The 19,160-nt window shown below is 48.2% G+C and overlaps 1 protein-coding gene across 2 annotated transcripts; it reads right to left on the reverse strand.

Annotated features, from left to right (window-relative positions):
- znf800b (zinc finger protein 800b) lies at positions 1–19,160 on the reverse strand. 2 transcript variants are annotated; one of them, XM_037461797.2, is made up of 12 exons: positions 18,912–19,160; positions 9,955–10,070; positions 7,871–8,207; positions 5,566–5,661; positions 5,247–5,390; positions 3,931–4,102; positions 3,641–3,824; positions 3,307–3,469; positions 2,604–2,971; positions 1,314–2,498; positions 927–1,038; positions 1–490 (listed from the first exon to the last, which is right to left on the reverse strand). In XM_037461797.2, the coding sequence occupies exons 2-11, from the start codon at positions 10,012–10,014 to the stop codon at positions 937–939; spliced, it is 2,811 nt and encodes a 936-aa protein (XP_037317694.2). In that variant the 5' UTR covers positions 10,015–10,070; positions 18,912–19,160; the 3' UTR covers positions 1–490; positions 927–936. The 2 variants fall into 2 exon arrangements, with proteins under 2 accessions (XP_037317694.2, XP_037317697.2); XM_037461800.2 differs by lacking the exon at positions 18,912–19,160 and adding an exon at positions 13,812–13,954.

The following is a 19,160-nucleotide window of genomic DNA, read 5'->3' on the forward strand; positions in this document are numbered from 1 at the left end:
CACACACACACACACACACACACACACACACACACACACACACACACACACACACACACACACACACACACACACACACACTCTGCCTTCATCCCTTGCTGCCACGAGCAAAGCAGTACAAATCAGCCATCTGCCTTCGGATCTATATACATGGCGTTGTAGGTAAATATACTTTATACAGTAGCAGGGAATCTTCTTCTAGCTAAAGTCTCTCTGTGGATAGCAGCGCCGCCGTCCAGCTAGCTGGCTGGCTTCATAATGAACTATACAAAAAAAGAAAAAAAAACTTCATGAAACCAACTATAGATTTGCCTCGTGAGCAAAAGGTGGAACTCCTTTGAACTTCATTCCTGTATCGTAATCCTTTTATTTGCTCCTTTCATCTCTGTTCTGTGCTCGCTCGCTCCAGCCATCCGTTATTTTCCCGATTTGAAGTTTTGATTGGCTTCTTCATCACTGGAGGCTCGCTGGCCCGTCGTCTCCAAGCGGCCTGCGAGCAGAGAGGAGAAGAAGAAGAGCGATGAGTGACGCAGGAGAACAAAAGGAAAAACAGTGAAAGAAAAGATCCGGAAGCGAAAAGTAAACAATTGTCACACTGCTGTTTCAATTGTCTAACAGCAGTGTGACACACGGGAAGGTTAGCCAGGGGGGGCGCAGGGGAGGGAGAGGGGGGCGCATGAAACATCTGGCAAAGACGTGCTTAGCGGTCAATTAACGCCTGCAGAGTGTTTGTGGTGTCTCATCTTTGCTCTGGGGAGCGGTACTCACACACACACATACACACACACACACACACACACACGCACTGTGAGAAAAACAAGAAGAAGGAATCCGGAGCGACAGAGAAAATAAGAGAGCAAAGCGGTAGGATGACAAGTCGACAGTGTGGAGGGCGGGGGCAAGGGGGGGACCCTCGGCGCTCTTACAGTGGGCGTTTCACCAGACCAGGGACTTTGAGCGGGTGCTGACTCCTTTCCTTCTGCTGGCGGCCGCCGTCACCGCGTTGCGATGACTGCGCTTGTGAGACTCCAGGTACAGCTGAGAGGGGGAAGAAAAGAATACAGAACATCGTAAAGTAGCCGACGTCTCAATAGATGCAAGCCCCACGTTTATTGAGATTGATTAATTTAGTTTTATGGGCCTTTACAAAAAAGGGAAAAATATCTAAATATCCCAGGCGTCTAAACTTGTTTCACCTGACTAAAATATTGATTTACTTAATAAATATGTTTTGGGTTCAAGTTACTCAACAGTTGCTTTTAAAAGAGGAGATTCATATAAGTGTTAAAAATAATAAAATAATAATCCCATACCTTCTTGGCAAAGGCCCGTCCACACTGGTCGCAGGCGTGGAGGGAGAAGTTCTTGGTCACTCTGACCTCGGTGGAGGACGCCGCGCCGCTGCTCTCCGACGGGGCGTCGTGCCGCCGAGTGTTTGGGGTCTGAGGCGAGGCGGAGGAGGAGTTGCGCTGTTGTGTGTGTTTCTCACTGCGGCGGGTCAGCGGGGGGCTGATGGGACGAGGCTGCAGGGTCTGCTGCCGCTCCTGCTTTCGGGTGACGGGAGGGGACGCCGCCTGCAGGGACAGCTCCTGCTGCTTCCTGGTGACGGGCGCCGGCGGCTGGACAGAGGAGGCGGAGGAGGAGGAAGAGGAGGAAGAAGAGGAGGACGACGACGACGAGGTGGTCGCGGCGGCCGTGGAGCCGTCCTGCTTGCGAGTGACGGGCGGCGAGGGGGACGAGGACGAGGAGGACGAGGACACGTGGCGCCCGTTCACCTCCTCCTTGACGGCGCCGCTCGGCCTCTTGTTCGGGGACGTGCTGTTGAGGACGGCCTCGGCGAGCCGCTTCACCGCGCGGCTCTCCAGCTTGGGCATGATCTTCCCGAGGTACGCCGAGGTCTTCTTGTGGACCACCGTGACGTGGCGCAGGACGTCGCGCTTGCGCCGCGACTCGTAGCGGCAGAGGGGGCAGCGGTAGAACTTGATGAAGATGTCGTTGCCGTCCGTGTGCAGCTCGATGTGCTTCGTGAGGTTCTGCCGCGAGCTGAACTGCCGCTTGCACAGCTTGCAGAAGAGCTGCTTGAAGTCAAAGCCCACCGACAGTTTGGTGGTTTTGGGGAGGCTGCCGGCGCCGCGCGATGTGGACGACGACGACGTCGACGACGACAACAACGACGGCGTGGTCTTTGGGCTCGACGGGGCCTCCGCTTCCTTCACCTTCATGGCGTTGGGTGCCATGGAAACGCCTTTGGCCAACGCGGCGCTCTGGGCGGGGGACGGGGCGGGACTGCTGTCGAAGTCGTCTTCTTCGTCCGAAGGTTTCTCCGCCTCCTCTTTCACCGCCTCTTCTTTAACCCGGACATTGTTGCCTGGGCCCACGTTGGCGGCGATGCTGTTGGGGGCGGCTGCTGGAGCCGAGGGGGGCGGCGTGGGCGCGGACTTGTTACTTTTGGCGCTGTATATTTTGTGGACGATACGCATGTGCCTCTTCAACATGAGCTGAAACACATTTAAAAAAAAAAAAAAAAAGTATCGCAATTATTGCAACCACTTTAAGAAGATGCAGAAGGTACTTCAGTGTGACTTTTAAGACTACAAACTGACCTGAGAGCTGTACGTCCTCTTGCAGAGCGCGCAGCGGCTCGAGGGCGGGGGCGCCGCCGGCGTGGCAGGCGCCTGACTCTGAGGTTTGGACTGGCTGTGGTCGGTAGGCGTCGCTCTGGAGATCACCGGCGTGGACTTGGAGCTGCCGCTGCGCGTTGGAGAGGAGGCGTTGCTCTTCCGGGGGGGCGTGACCTCCAGGGAGAAAGGCTGGCCGGGGCGCGAAGCAATGCTGGGTGTGATGGCGTCCCTCCGTAGGCCGCGGTGCACCTCGTCGAAATGGCGACGCACGTTTGCTTTAGTGGCGAAGCTTTTGAAACACACTGGGCAGGATTTTCCCGTGGGCGTGCTGAGTGTCCTCGGACGACCTCCTTCATCATCAACAACAACAACCATTGATATCGTAAAGGGTTCTTTTGAAAAGCTCAAATAGAAATTAAGCAGATCCCAGGTTTTAGATACCGACGACCTGATCCTCCCCCCCTATTAATGAATATTGAGCATATAAGTAACAACGGCATGAGTCCCTATAACTTCTTATAATATCACCTCATCCAATGTAATGACATGTCATTTTAGATTAAGGCAGTTTGTCTTGATTAATCAACGATTTAATACGACCATTACTGTTTGTTATTGTCAATACAATTAAGTTTAATATGTAAACCTCTTAAATTAATATCTCCTCTGCCTCGTATTCATGTACCTTTCACCATAGACAGCAGGCTGGTCGGAACCGTGCGCGTCTCCGTGAACTTCCTCAGCTCCTCCAGCTTGTTCTGGTGCACTTTGCGACAGTGGCGTCTGATGCTGCGCCGCGAGTTGAATTCCAGACCGCACAGACAGCAGGATATGGTCACGTCCTCAACCTGGACGTGGAGGAGGGGGGTGTGGGACCGAGAAGAGAGACGTTGATTGACCCCAACGAGGCAATGTGGATCATCGGATGAACATTCGGCCTCTCGGAACGCACCGTTGTGCCTTTCCACGTTCACCTCACTTTGTCTCCGGCGCTTCCTGACCGCCCGTCACCTACCTACCCCGCTAGTGGAGCCCTCGTCCTCGGGCTTCGGCGGCTCCTCTTTCGCCGCCGCTTCCTCCTCGGCCTCCCACCTCTTCTGCCCCGGGCTGCAGTGGCTCTCCGGCACCCCGAGCTGACTCGGCTGGTTGCTGTCGCCGCCCTCCAGCGATTCCCCGTCCCATGCCACTGGACTCTCTCTGGCACTGTGAAAGGGAGTTTGTTGAGACAAACGGTCGAGACACGGGGGGGGGGGGTGGGGGGTAGGGCGGCTGAGAGGAGCCTAAAAAAAATGTCACGCATTCCACCAACCTGGGCGTGTGCGACGGGAACCTGGCCAGCTCCTCCTCCGTGGCGAGGTACTGGAACACGGCCTTGTTCGTAGTCCGAATGGGCTCCAGTCGGACCACGTAGTCTGGCACTCTGGGATATACCTCCGATAACTCCTTCATGACCACACTATGTCTGTCATCACCCGATGAACCTAGGGAGGACAAAGAGGATGAATAAATCAGAATAAATAAAAGCAAGCATTAAAAGTTTAGTTTGTGTAAGTGACAATATTGTGTCCACACGTTGCACAAGACTTTCTTTTAGCTTCCTCTGTGTCGACATTCCTCACTCGGTGAATTTGCCAGTTTATTTCATTCAATTATTTACAACAGAACAACTGGATTTTCAGGCAGTTTAAAAACACAAATCACTGGAGTCAGTGCGGCTGCACTGTCGGGATGAAGAATCGAGTGTTTGCAAAAGAAAAGACATTGTGTTTATCCAGTACCACACAATAAATGCAGACATAATTCAGACATTCATCAACTATAATATTACTATACAATTTCACAGGTAATGGACTCTTCATTGAAAACAATTAAGCCAAAGGACAATTTCATTAAAACCACAATCAGGTAGAAAGAAGATGGGAAGGAGCACAATTTATTTTTTACAACAACAATCCCTAAAGTGATTTCAACTGTTCAAAATGTAATGCACTGCTTTTGTCAACATTGATTTCTCTATTAGGAGGAGAGGAGAGCTGAGAAGGAGAAATTAAACGATGAGTCTCCTAAGCTTCATCCTTTCCCTGAGTCCCAAACCTAACGCTTCTAAGCAGCAAAGAATGGACTTGTGGGGACTTTAGCTAATCAGAAGCAGATTAAACACAAATGCCGGCAGATCCAAGTCGATTTCCTCAGTGATATGTGGAGACTAAAGAGAAAAACTGCACTTTGAGTTAGCGGAGTGATTCGACGTGTCACAATGTGCACGCAAGCTCACACGCAATGTGCAAAGGAATGAAGGAGGGCCGTGCGCAGACAGAGGCAATAAGAGGAGAATAACAGAGACAGATGGCTACGAGACATCCTGGAGTGGAAGAATATGATGCCATAATGTAGAGAAGCCTGCGGAGAAGTTAACTGTAGTCAATGATTCTGCACACAGGTTTGTTTGCGTGCAGGCAAAACCGTGCGTGTGTGTGTGTGTGTGTGTGTGTGTGTGTGTGTGTGTTTCATGTGATCTCTACAGATCTGTCTTCAGCTCATTGCATTATCAATTTATAAGATTTATAAGATCTTTGGTAGACAGAAGTGTGGATGTAATCTTTTTTTAACATTTGCGCCACTGACCGTCGGGTTCGGGCAGCCGGGGTAGGCAGTAGTACTCCCTGTGCGTGATGAGGTTGGGCAGGCCTCTGAACAGACTGCGACACAGTTTGCACTCAAAGATGGTGTCCACCTCCCTCAGCAGCATGTGTTTCAGCTGGCTGGTGCCTGAGAGCCGGAGAAGAGCAGAGGCGATTAGCTTTACAAGACACGTTACCCTGTAGAAACAGTTCAAAATCATTCATAAACTACAGGGAGGGAAGATACTTCCCTTTTCATTAAGTAAAGATGGGACATTAAAGTCAGCTAATAATACATGTTTTAAAAACCCACGGACACTAACCTGAGCGGAAGCATTCGATTATCTGCTGGATCCCGGATTTGGAGGTCTGCAGAGGCTGCTGGAGCAGAGGAGGATCTCCGGGCTCCACACAGAGACCTGGAGAGCGACAGAGTCACACAGATTGCATTTCGGTGAAAGCCAGGGTGTAATCCCGCCGCAGGACGACAGACCGGGAGAAACACACCGTCACCTGGGGGAATCACTAAGTACAATGCGGTGTGCTTTAAGAATACACACCGAGGCCTGTACGAGACTTTCACTCTGACCTCACTAGCGCCCAGCTACAGTATGCACACACACAAAAAAGGAGGGTTGCAAAGCACGACAAAAAAACAATTGTTCAAATAAATGGTTATAGTTATTGTTACCTATTTATTTGGTGCATTGCAGAAATGTTTTGGAAAAAAAGGATTTAATTCTGATTACTTTGACTGCTGCATTTGGGATATGATATGCTGCCTTGTCTCCTTGGGACACTAAAATGGATTACAGGGAGGCAAAGTGCTCTCATTACCATTTTCATGCATTAGATGTTGCTATTTGAGTTTGTGTTCACTTTAACAGCTACGTCTAATTGCTAACACTTTATGACAGTCATTTCGGGGGACAAAACGCAGAATAAAACCATTTTCCAGCTGTGACAAATGTGCTGTTTGTTCGGTTTTCAGTGTCAAGGAGGAGTTTACAACTTTAAACTTTTTTATTTTTTATTCCAGACTTTTTCAAGGGACGGTGCCCCTAATATAATGGAAGGGGAAACACACCTTTTGAAAAACACACTTATCACAGCCCTGTCAGACGACCGTGTGCTTTAATGAAGGATCAGCCGGAATATTAATAGAGCCACGTTCAGCTATTTGTAATGCAAAGACATGGTGGAATATGCCTAACTGAGCACTTTCCCCCTGTGTGTGTGTGTGTGTGTGTGTGTGTGCGTGCTTTTATCAAGTTCCTTGGTGCTTTTCACTGCATGTTAGTGCACGTGAGCGTGTCCTGCTGGTTAACTCGGGGCTCTCACACGTCACTTACAGACGATAATTGGGCCCCGGCTGACGCCGTCGTCACGGAGGCTTAACACAACCCCCTCCCCCCTGTGGTAAACATCGTTAGCTCGGCCCCCCCGCCGCGTTTTGCACTGTTAGCGCCGTTAGCGCCGAGCTGCCTGCTCACCGTCGACATGTTGTGGACCTTGCGGCCTGAATTAATGCCAGCATATACATTTGATTTAAAGAATTCATTCTCTGATTTCTTTCATTGGGTTTTGTTCTAATCGTAATTGTAAACTAGGGCGTTAACAGCCCCTAAATGTTTAAATGAACACAAACCCATACTGCAAGGTAAGCAGTGCAACATCACACTGTGTGCGTGTGCGTAAATAGGTCTGTTTGTTGACAGAACGAAAGAAAGAGCAGCAGGCGAACTGACACACTGGGAGGCAGACAGAAAGAGTTGCCAATGTGTGGGTCTGACGGGGAGAGAGAGAGAGAGAGAGAGAGAGAGATTATGTATGAATGTGTGACAGAATGTGTTCTCCCTGCCCCCAACCCACATCTCTTCCTAGGCAGGCTGCTATAATCCGAGCGGAGCGGGTCAGCGACCCGCTGACCTCGCCACCTTCCCCCCCTTCTGCGACAGTGTCAGAGATCAGCCAATGAGAAACATCAGTCCATACAAACGGCCTACTTTTACTATAAGAGAAGCCTTCCTTAGAAGCGCTGCTAGAAATTAACTCAAGGCAATGAACCCACAGCTCGGATTTACATCTGAATAAAGTCGTCGGCGTTTGTTTCCAACGCGATGAAAGAGAAGCAGAGGCTAATGTGGGTAGCCTAACATTACATCATTGTAGTTTCAGCTTTAATATCCATGTCGTAGATTTTATAATCCAATATCCATGTGATAGCTTGGCTTCAGGGTCATGAAGCGCACTGGCCGTCAACTGAGGGAATGAATCAAAATGTGCAGACAGACGGTAGATTGAAGAGAAGATCAAGCTAGGAGAAACGGGTGTGGCCGGCACCATTTTCATATGGGAACAGAGTCTCACCGCTGATAGCATTGCATTCATTCAAACAGTATCACTCCTCTCAGGCTGTGTTGATTTTTTGGAAAGACAAGGGTGAACCTTCCAAAATGAAGGCTGAAACAGGATTAATTTCCCGCAACTTATGTGTCGGTGTTTGACGCGTTTGCCTCCTTGGGTTTCCATTTCTTGACACACCCACCGTTTGATCTCCAGCGGATTCACACAGCCGGTCCCACTCTGATGCTCTTACAGACCAAGCGGGCAGAGACCTTTACCCACCTGTGTTATGACCGGAGCCGGTGTGCTGAAGCCACTCCTCGGTCTGGCAGATCTGGTCCCGGGTCTTGGCGGTACTGCTCCCGTTCGCCTCGGGCATCAGAGGCGGGATGGGCTTCCACAGGGGTTTGGCCTGTAGCTGGGCCGCGGCGTCGCCCTTCTCCTGGACCTCCATCGGGGTCTCGTTCTGGTCCGCGCTCTCCGGCAGTGGCTCGACCGGGGCCGAGGTCTGGGGCTGGGCTCGGTCAGCGGACTGGTCTTCCCCTCGGGGCTCCTCCTTTGCCGGATGCTGGCTGTCCGACCGGGGCGGGCTTTCCTCCATCTCAGTCTGGCCGGTACTCTGTGGGACCAAAACCAGACATGGAAACATGAACTACAGAAGCACAATGATGAGTCGTTTTTTCAGAATTTCATCCACGGTGCTTGAGACGTGATCGCACCTACAGTTACCAAGCAACACACAACCTGCGATGGCGATAGTAATGCAGCTGTGGAAAAAGAGCACCAAGCCTCAGACTAAAACCAAACTTCTAATGCTCTAGGCAGTGCTGCGCTAAAATGACCGCCTGGACATTTAGCAAAGATACAGACGTGGGGAAGTTTAACCCCCTCCTAGCCGGACCCCAACGCATTTGGAGGGGTATGTGATGTAGTCTATGTGGTGCTTTCAGTCAATTCCTCCAAGAGGCCCTGGTCCCAATCGGTTGGTGCTGAGGGAAGCGAGAGACTGTCTGCCTCAGTAAGTGCGTTCTTCATGCTGCCACTAGAGGGCGCCAACGTCAGAAGCGAGAGAGTGACACGGAAAATGTAGCTAAAGCGACAAACGCATTAAAAAACACACAAAGACACACACACACAATATTCTAAAAGAAAAATGATCAGGGATGAATGAATACATACTGGCATAAATCTAAGGGAGGTAAGTGTGCCCATCATTGAATTAATCTCCACAAAAAGAAAAAAGGAATCCATATCAGTGGGCAAAATGAGCCCTCACAGCAGGTGAGAGTGAGCGTGTGTGTATGTGTGTGTGTGTGTGTGCGTGCATCTGATTGTCTTCCATGCACCCAGAGATGGTGTAGGAGGACATTAACCTTGTCGCGCTGAGCCACCCTTCAGCAGATAAGTGACTCCCCACCAACTCTTCGTGGGCGCATATACATCTGTCTTCGGAGTGTGTCGTGTGTGTGTGTGTAGCTGTGACTCTCCACGAGACCCCCCCTCCTGATCCTTTCTCCTTTCCCACCCACCAATCTATCCTCATTTCCCCTCTGCGTCCGTCTCCCTCACTCCGCGTGTTCCCGCTGCCCTTGAACAGGGACAAATGACTGTTCTGAACCATTACGGCACGTCGGCGAGGACAAGTGGGCCGCGGGTCTCAAACACACTGTGCGAACCGCGGCATAATGCAGTCACCATTAGACAGCGCGGCGGTTTGTTACACATGCTCAGCGAACCCATCTGTGCAGTGCAACACACACACACACGTTTTACCAGTGGATGAGTCTCTTCAGGAAAGTTTGAGATTTGAAGAGAAAAAACGGTACCTAATTCATTCAAACCTTAAAATGTCTATTACTAGGGTAACAAAACATCAACATCTTGATTGTACAAAACTAAAAGACGTGAGGAAGAGCCACATGTTCTGTCGGCGTATGAATTGGCCGGTGAATCAATCAGCTGTTTATAACCCACTTTGTTTTTTATTGGAAAACGGCGAGCACAAATGATGAAAGCGGTTCAGATTACAGTCAGTGGATGCGCCGCTCACTGCTCAATGAAACAGTAAAGAAAACAGTGCTAATATTCAGAGCTAGTATTGACTATTCCTTCCAAATGGAATGTATCTCGTATCAAAGTAAAATCTCACTCTCTGGTGGTAATATTATGATCCTAAAAAGAAAAAATACTACATGACACACTGTAAGTGCTTCCTACAAGGTGGGTATGTGAATGTTTCTCAGTAGGGTGCCTTCCTTGTGTGTCCCAGAGTTTGAGCCCAGATTGATTTCCCCTCACAAAAGGTAAAGGGTAGGGGGCACAAGAACATGACATTCAAGGCATTGCAGTGGCCGTTTTTGCAGTACCTCCAGTCTGCGGAGACAGTGGGAGCTCTTCCTCCGAGTGGACTTCTGGACCTTCACCATGTTGCCAAGAGCGGCCCGCTGCAGCACGCGCTACCCCCCCGGCACACTCCCGCAACCTGCAACAACAACAACCCACATCAGTGTTAATACAGCTGCTGCTGGATGTAGGTCTGAAACATATTGAATGTTTGTTTGGGAGTGTAACTCAAAATATACGAATAGAGAAGAAATGGCAGCGGCCTTTCATATCTCATCTTTGCTCTGTGTGCATGAACATTAACAGGCCGAGCTGCTGTTAGTGTGCGCATGTTTATGTGTGGCAGGCTAGCTGTTGCATTACTTCAAGGACAAAAAGAGGAAACAATGGGTGTACAGCACATTATTGGAGTCCCACGGGTCAGGTTGTAAAAGCAGAGATGACGTTAACAGACATGCCTTCTCTCAACACTGCAAGTGAAAAGCAACTCAGAACATTCATTCATTTTTAGGTACTTATACTTTACTTGAGCTCCTTATGTTACCTTATATTTGACCTCACTACATTTCACAAAAAATACTGTGCTTGCAGCTATTATAAAACAGGTGTAAATAGTTATAAATTAAAAATCCTCCATAACAGAGTAAACAATCAGAGAGTAGGCCAAGTAGTTGTAAAGAATGACTCCATCTTTAAGTACAGCCAACACAATAACAGATCAATAATTGAATGGTATATCACTGACAGTAGCCACTCTGCATTAGAAGAACTTATATTTTTTCCCAAGGCATTTACTTGTAATGTAGCGTAATACACTATAGAATGATTGATTGACAATAACATAAAACACATCTTAAAGAAACACTCAAATTTGACAGTAACAATGTTAAAGCCTGCAAAGGAAAATGAGCCTCTCATACATCTGTTAGTGTCCTTGCGTATTAGTGAGAATGTTATTTTCAAAAAGGTCACAGCAATGGTTTCACAGAATGCTAATTTGGCTGCTTGTCATATTGCTGGTAGTTACCACGACCCCCCCCCCCTCCCCCCTCCCTCCTAACTGGGTTTGAGGCCCACTAGTGAGTACTCTGGCATTACTAGCAAACACAATTGCGCATGGTATTTGTGTTCTTTCCATAGGGGACCTCACATCGTTCTGTAGAGTGCATCTGCATTCAAAATATATACATAAAAACAAAACAAAAAGTACTATTGTCGCCAACATGCAGTTTTCATGATGTTGCATTCAAAACAGCACTTGTATGAGTAGTCTATGAGCCGTCCTCTTTATAATGAGCCCCACTATTGCACCTGGACATTTATTTCATTGGTTCGGATTTATGTGACACCATCAGTGGTGAAGTGGTGTTTGAGGCTGCCCTCTAGTGGAGGTCCAGGAATCGGCTCAGTCTAAGAGCCAAGAGCACCTGACACTCCACTTGTTAAATACAACATGATTTAGTAGCACTACGTCATCCTGAGCAGCCTCAACTCTACAACATGTGTACATGGTTGCACAAGGTCATGTCATCCATCACCACGGTCACCTGACCAAGTGGAAGAGATGCAGCATCTCGACTGCAAGTGAGAAGTGCTCATTGCAGTCTGGGTTTGACATAAGACAGGTGTCCTAAACTTACGGGCATCTAGAATAATCAGACAAGTGAGACAAAAACAAATGGCCAAATATGAGAGAAGGGGGGCATCGACATTTGATTCAAATACCATGACACTTCTTCTTCAAAAGGTAAGCAACGGTAGTTTAGAACAGACTAACTAGAACACAATTATTGTGACTTACAACCGTGAGGAAAATCAGATTCGAAAATATCTGACAGAAATGGAAAGATGGGTTAATAAACGGAAGTGGAAGTAAAGGAACACTGACAGGGAAAACAAAGTGTGGCGGGCACGTCACATGCTCCCATTGGTAATTTGTAGTTCCACTTGATCTCCAGCAGAGGGAGACAACGCACACTTACAGGTTCTTTTTTCCCCCCTAAAAGTTTGGTAGTCTGCTGATGACTCCAAAAGACAAGATAACAAGCATATGGGAACAAGGATGACAAAGGCTGTCACACAGCAGTCACACGCTGTTTCAATAATGCATGCACATATATGGGGGTTCTGCTTGGCTTTTCATTAAACAGGGGGCAGGTCAGATGATTACAAAAAAAACTACAACGGTTCGGCGAATGATTTGCCGAAACAATGGCAACACAAAGTCACTGTGTGCGTGAAAAGACAAAGCTTGGATAGCTCCATGCCCTTTGAAAGATGAATTGAACACTAAGGTAACAGCTGTATAATTCATGTGATAACACCAGTATGGTCCTAAAACAAAAACATCTCAAAATGTGTTTTCCCGAATTCTGAAAAAAAGAAGAAGACACTTTTTTTACTTTCAAATTGAGGTTTCACACATCAAACAATCTGCTTTGAGCAGTGAAGATTCATTACAGACTGTACCATAAAATGGCAGCAGCGGTTACTTGCTGCGACGGAGACACACACGAATCAGGAGAGCAGACGGTGAGCGCTGCTCTCTACTTGTGGCATCCTACATCCTCAAAGTTAAGACACAGGAGAGACGCTGCAGGTGGAGACGAATTTGTGGACCGTATTCCTGGAGGTGGAGGTTTAACTTAACCCATTAATTAAGGAGGAACCATAAAATCAAAATCATTTAAAATCTAGGAAAACTAATGCATTATGAACATTTCCAGGTTCTATTTATATCAGGGAGGGAGATTAACACTCGCCATTAACTACGAGGGGGAATTAAGACTTTGACCTGAGGGTCCGGCTACGGAAGTTAGAAACAACCCCATTCAGAGGTTTTAGTTCCTTATCGAACAAAAATAACAATAAGTTGGAACAACAAAGGTGATGATTATTTCTCCTCCTGTCAGGGATCCCCCCCTCCGCTGTCTGAAGACTCTGGTGAGGACTCTTCCCTGGTCTTAGCTGAAAGTAAAATAGACCTCATGTGCTACTCCATTAACCCTGATGACCTGTTGAAGGTGTTGGTCAGCGCCCCACCTCCTGCATGCTGACATACGATCTAGCACCCTGTCGTACTAATGAGCGGCAGGAACCAGAAATACACAAGCGTCAGAAATAGGGTTTTTTTTCTGGGAGTTTTGCACAAACTGCTCGTCTGGCACCGATGACTGTGTGCTGTTCATGTGTCACTCGATGAGTTTGTAAGATTTGGCATCATCCCATTTTTTGGCGATATTATCGGAGTCCTTGAAGCGAAACTCCACAGCTCATCTCGGGGTTACTACACGAGAGAGTGCTAAGGGGAGGCAGCTTTCGGAGAAGATTTTCATATTGCTACACACATATATACACACATTCATACATACATGTATGGTACTATGAAAATCTCCAAGCTGTGAAATGTGTTGCTCCATCCAGGTTGGATGCGAGTTACTGCTCCATGCAGAGTTGTCTCTCGGGTTCTTATTCACAAGTGAGGGGTATTAATATCCTTCATTTATTCCAATTTCACATTAAGACTCTAAATTTACTCGGGTTGAGACGTTTTAAAGGCAGACAGGTAAAGGAAGGCACATATCCTGTGCTCTACTGCACAGGTTCTCACCTAAGGGAAAATTCAGAGTATGCGGCAGATTCTCTTAAATCACTTGTACGTGCTGTTTAAGAAAAAACACAACCCGGGACCAACAGCCAAAACACTTTGTTGAATAGAATTTCACGAAAGCCCGAACGCAGCCTGAAAGCCTCAGCGTGGACAACCGGCCGACAACTCACACAACGTTGTGTTCAATCCACTATATCCGCTATATGCACTACAAAGGTTCAGAACAAACAAATTTAGCCACACGAATACGCCAATGATACACTCACACACCAACACAGGGGACTCGCCGGTTTCCGTGGCAACAGACAGACGAGGTGGTGAAGCAGTGACTCCTTTTTCTGACTCGGCTAATGAGATCGGCGATGTCGACTCAAGCCGAGGACCACGGTTCTCATCCATGGTCCGACCCCTTCATCTCCGCTCACTGCTTAATGGGAGGGGCGGGGGGCGGGGCGGGGGGGGGGGGCTTTCTACAGACTTAGAAAGACAAGTTATTCTAAACACAAAAACATGCCAACAAGTATTCGGAGGAATGTTGAATATCAATCCTATTTGGTTTCAAATGATATCATGACCTGTAGTTTTAAGAATCGACACATCCACTGAAACAATTACGTTGTTCTGGAGGTCCAATGATCTGCTGAGTAAACGTGAGGGAGAAAATAGATCCCTGTTCTACAAGATCAATAAAAACAATTGATTCCTTCCTTCCTTTGCTTTATATTCCTTGATAGACAGCCGTGGACGAGCAGGGTAACATATTGTAAGAATAAAGAAAAGAATATGAGCCTTCATGAAATGAAGGTGTGAGATGCAACTTAAATACCTCAGGCGATTTGAAAAAGAAGCCTTACAAATCACGAAAAATATTAAATTATGGCCAGAAAAACAAGGCAATTATCCTTCTGAACAACTGAATCTATAATTCCCCAATGTAAACATCGACAGACCCGATGCTTCTTAGAAACAGTGCTACTTCCTTAGCTTAATATTTGACGAACACACCCAATGATATCGGATTCAATGTCACACACTTTATCGGCTTTTTTTTTTTTTTGCGCTCCATCGCCGGGGATAATCCATTAAGAATGTTGTTTACACCAACCAGACATCAATGTGTCAGAGCGCTTTCCTTTGGGGAGCACCTCTTATTTTAGGAGGCAAATCCCTGTTTGCCCTGTCAGAGGCCGCAAACACCACTTCCTCTTCTCTAGAGCCTCAGCCTCTTCACCGATTATGTTTCCAAGAGTCCTCCAACGAGACGTTACCCTTCGGCTATCTGAAATTTACCGCGTAGGTCGAAAGCACTTGGGGATGTTGGATAAGCTTAACTTAACTGACCGGCGTATATCAAACAACTGTGAATATACGAAAACAAGAAAAAATAAAATGCCGCTGACTTGGGGGAGTCGTAAGTGGCAGATATTGTCCAACCTCACTGCGGGGGACTGGAATGTCCCATGTGACAACATTATTGAACTTAATAACGACAACATGTGATCTCAGGTACAAACACACAGCGGTGCTGCATGATATTTCTGGTGTGGGGGAATAATATTACATCACTGTATTTGGAGAACTCCCAAATAATAATCAAGACAAATCATTCTCTGAACAGGTTTTGATATGCAAATAGGGAAAGACCTGCAGGGTGCACATTCACACAATTCTCTATATGTGCATGTGCAAATTGATAAGTACAAAAAAATGAAACAAATGCTGATTCAGTCGGCGGAAGAGAAACATTTTTAGCATCTGCAAAAATTCATTGCAGCAGCAAAGTTGACTATATTGAAATACGTGCTGTTTTAAGGTTGATTCTCTGAGAACTTTGACCACGCAACCAAAGCAGAACACACTTGGTGGCAGCGTAGCAGGAATCCTAACACTCTGTGTTGAATCAAAAATCAACACAAAAATGTACAGCCGCTGCTTCTGAGACTCACGGCCTTGGAGGACAACCACGGCCGCCATGCTTGTTGACGGGCTGACGCAGTTCTTGCGGCGTCCTCGCCGGCTCGACGTCTTCTGTTTACCTCCCAGACTGCTTATAAAACTGCTTATGGTCCGTCAACGGGTTAGTTGACGGACCAAACTTTGCACATCGGGTGGATATGATGACTCAGTGACTGACACAGCAGTACATCATTAAAGGAACTGAATCACACGGTGACTTCATTAGACTGTTGCAGTCAACAGTCACTCTGGCTGAATTCAGGTTATTAGAGCACCACAAGGCTCACAAGATGATAGGAGGCCCAGCCGAGGTCAAAAGGGCAAATTGGATGAACGCTAATGATATTGTAAATATGGAACAACACTCGTATTGTATTTAAAATACACAAGCCAATTGCGGTAACTTCAGGGGAATCAGTCGGTTTTGTTTTTGCTCTTTGTTATCTACACACATGTCCTAGTTCCCTTTTCGTATTCCTCCTCAAGGTTGGACTGGCCATCTTCATTGTCTCAGAAACAGTTGTGCTGTAGCGTTAGAAGAGATGTTGGGCATGAACCCAACACAATGAACCTAATTAATTAACAAAGAAACAATGCATGAACGGGTGAGGCACCTCTACATTTGAGTTTAGGTCGACCCAAGTTCTCTGTCAATATGCAATGCAAAACAAGTTTCCAGGCAAATAATCATATCTTGAAACAACCACGTGAAGGTTGCACTAATGAACCTTGAATGGAACCATAAATGTTCATTGATTTTAAAAAAGAAAAAAAATAAGTCCATAGGAACAGGGCTGCTTTCTGGGGTGAACACCTAGATTGGAGAGCATACTTCAAGTAGCTTTCTCTATTCCTTGATTTGGTTTGAACTGCACCTGTAACATTCGTGGAGACACTGCCTGAGTGAGTTGGCAGCATTTTTATCACACAGGAACTGGATACTAAGTCATCTAAATGCAAATATATAGCCACAAAAAAAACGTCATGGCCAGATTAGAATGATGTCCAATCAAATTAAATTGCCCAGATCAAAACACTATACATGTGCACTAGTTTAGCATACGATACTGCAATGCGTGCCATAATACTGCACTTTAACACATTCAAACATTTCACTCGTATTATCTTTAAACCAGTTTCCGCTACGAAGTTTAAGAGTATGTTACCAATCGACCGGTAAAATCAATCCTATATAAATAGCATCCGTCCCCCTCAGCATAATCCTAGAAATGTTTCCAGTGCTCGCCGAATCATCTTCTTTGTACTTTGGGACTTTCAGGACTTTCTGCTCCGTGGGTAAGTTCACTCTTTCATGGTGGCGGATGAAATCCACGCGCAGTGCCCAAAAGCGCAACAAAATAAAACGACATGCTCGTCTCCGTATCCGAAACGCGTGGCGCGCTATGGACGCATCAACAACAGTGAGTGTGCATCCGGTGTCCGAAACGTGTTTTCAGCGCCAACTCCCCCTTCCCGCGATGTTAGGATCGGTTTTACGGTCCCACCGCGATCCAGTGGAGGGACCCTTAATCCACTCACCAGCCACTCCGCAATCGCCACATGCACCGACCACCATGAGGGAGAGCCGGGCGGATGTACTCCACTCCGGCTGGCCTGTCGAGCCTGCCCGTTGCGGGTTTCACAAGCGCGTGTGCGCATCCACTTACGCATCCCAGGCAGGGCGAGGAAACACAACCATCCCGAAATTAAACCGCGCGATCTTCCACGGCGATCCCCCCAAAAAGAAGCCAGATCGCAACTGGAGAGAGGAAGGCGCACGGCGATTGTTCACCGCCCGGGTCTGTGTCTATTGGTTCCCTTTCAGCTGGGGCAGCGTCAGCACACACACACACACAGTCTCCATTTGCAACTCCATCGCCCCCCATGGGTGTGCGAGGCCGCGGGCTGTGACGCAAACGGCACTGGGTGATTTGCAGATGACATATTTTCCTGATTCCGTGTCGTCGCCGTGGGGGACATGTCTAAACCCTGACACGTTACACGCAAACATCCATCCGCTGAGTAAATAAAGGCGGACGAGCAGTTCGCTCCGTGCGGGGATGCGGTTGCATAACTCAGGAAACTTAATAAAAAAAACCGTGCACGGGGTAAGCGATGTGCGAGCCCCCCCTGGCCAAATTCGACCCGGTACCACGACACTCGATCGGTCCGCGACTTTGGGCTACAGGAGCGGAGCGGGCACACGGGGGAAACCGAGTGGCCTCGCTATGGTGGATGTGTGGCCGGTGCTAGGACGCATGCACGTAGCTGACGGGGGAGAGACAGGACAGCCGGTGTGAGACTTAGGACCGCATTCACGGGCCATAAAGGGCCCGCGCGAACACTATTGTGCTCTTTTATGCAAGAGTCCCCCAACTATTTACAAAAGGTTCGCCAACACACACACACACACACTCACACGCGCGCGCACATACACACACACACACACACACAGAAATATCGCGGCGAAATGGTGGCGGCGGTTACAGCAGCTGCTGCCACTGTGCCCTGCGCAAAGCAGCAGCCACACAATCGTTGCGCAGCGCCGGACTTCCCCAGTTTTGTGCAAACTATGAGATTCACTCGAGATACTTTTATTTTAATTTTCTCGGGGTCTCATTCGAGGCTGTCCTCGTCTGGCGAGCAGTGAGCCATGAGCGCAGGGCAAGTAACCGTTCTCATGGCACGATTTGCATCGCCCCCCATTATTCCCGAAAATCTCCTTTCACACGGCGATATTGTCCGCCCAAACACCACCGTATTGGGCCACAATGGGACAGCTTGACTCTATCAAAAGGGGAAAAGCTAAGTACAAAATGCCCCCTTTTCGAGCCGAAAGAGAAAGAGGCCTCTCCTTCGGATTGCAGCATGGCCGGGGAGTGCGGCGTAAAAATGAGCTAACCGGACTAAAATACACACAAAGACAAGGTGCCGTGCTGCCACAAAGACACCCATCACCGTGGTAATATCACCCAACCGCCTGCGGTCACTTGAATTAGCGCGGAGCCGGCTAGGATGCCATCATTCGGAATATAAAACGCTGCGTTTTGCGACTCCGTGCCATCTTTTCCAAGAAGCAGCTTGGCGCACAGGACCGGTGACCCTTCCATCTTTGCGCGTCCTTCTAGCGGGCGAAACCGCGAACTATCTCGCGTTTTGACCGGCAATTATTGAATAAAACACACCGCAGCAGGCGACTCCCACCTCCGAGGGGGCGAACGCGGCACGCAAAGGCTGCTACAAGTCCCCGAAACTATCCCTCTCCCCGCCGCGGCCAGGCAGAAACAAGAGGGCGATGACGCCATTTTCTGCAAAAACAGCCATGCTCGGGAAGCCAAAGCGAACGGAGGGTTTTTAACTCGCTGCGCCGCCGTCTAGTCCGGCTGAAACGTACCTCGAAAAACAAGTCCTTACCTCGTGAACGTCGGACGATCGTGTGTTTGAAGAGGTTAAGCTACGCGGTCGCGGGCTACTTCGAGTTCCGGAAGGTTGTTTATCTCGCCTACCCAGCGTCCCCGGTTCACTCTGAACAAGTTCGTCTGCGAGCCGCTGTCTTTGTGCACCCAGAGGAGCCTCTCGGCATTAAACCCAGGTCTCTGCGCAAAGGTGCACCCTCCGCGTCCGATTTCAGGCAGAAACGTCGCTACTTTGGGGACGGCATTG

Source organism: Pungitius pungitius, chromosome 2 (assembly GCF_949316345.1).
Source record: "Pungitius pungitius chromosome 2, fPunPun2.1, whole genome shotgun sequence".
Lineage (NCBI taxonomy): Eukaryota > Metazoa > Chordata > Actinopteri > Perciformes > Gasterosteidae > Pungitius > Pungitius pungitius.

Coding starts and splice junctions, on each gene's coding strand:
- znf800b (XM_037461797.2), bottom strand. CDS start 10,014: ATGGTGAAGGTCCAGAAGTCCACTCGGAGGAAGAGCTCCCACTGTCTC. Junction 5,662..7,870: donor CGGCTCCGGTCATAACACAG/GTGGGTAAAGGT, acceptor GTCGCTCTCCAG/GTCTCTGTGTGGAGCCCGGA. Junction 4,103..5,246: donor CCGGCTGCCCGAACCCGACG/GTCAGTGGCGCA, acceptor TGTCCTCCCTAG/GTTCATCGGGTGATGACAGA.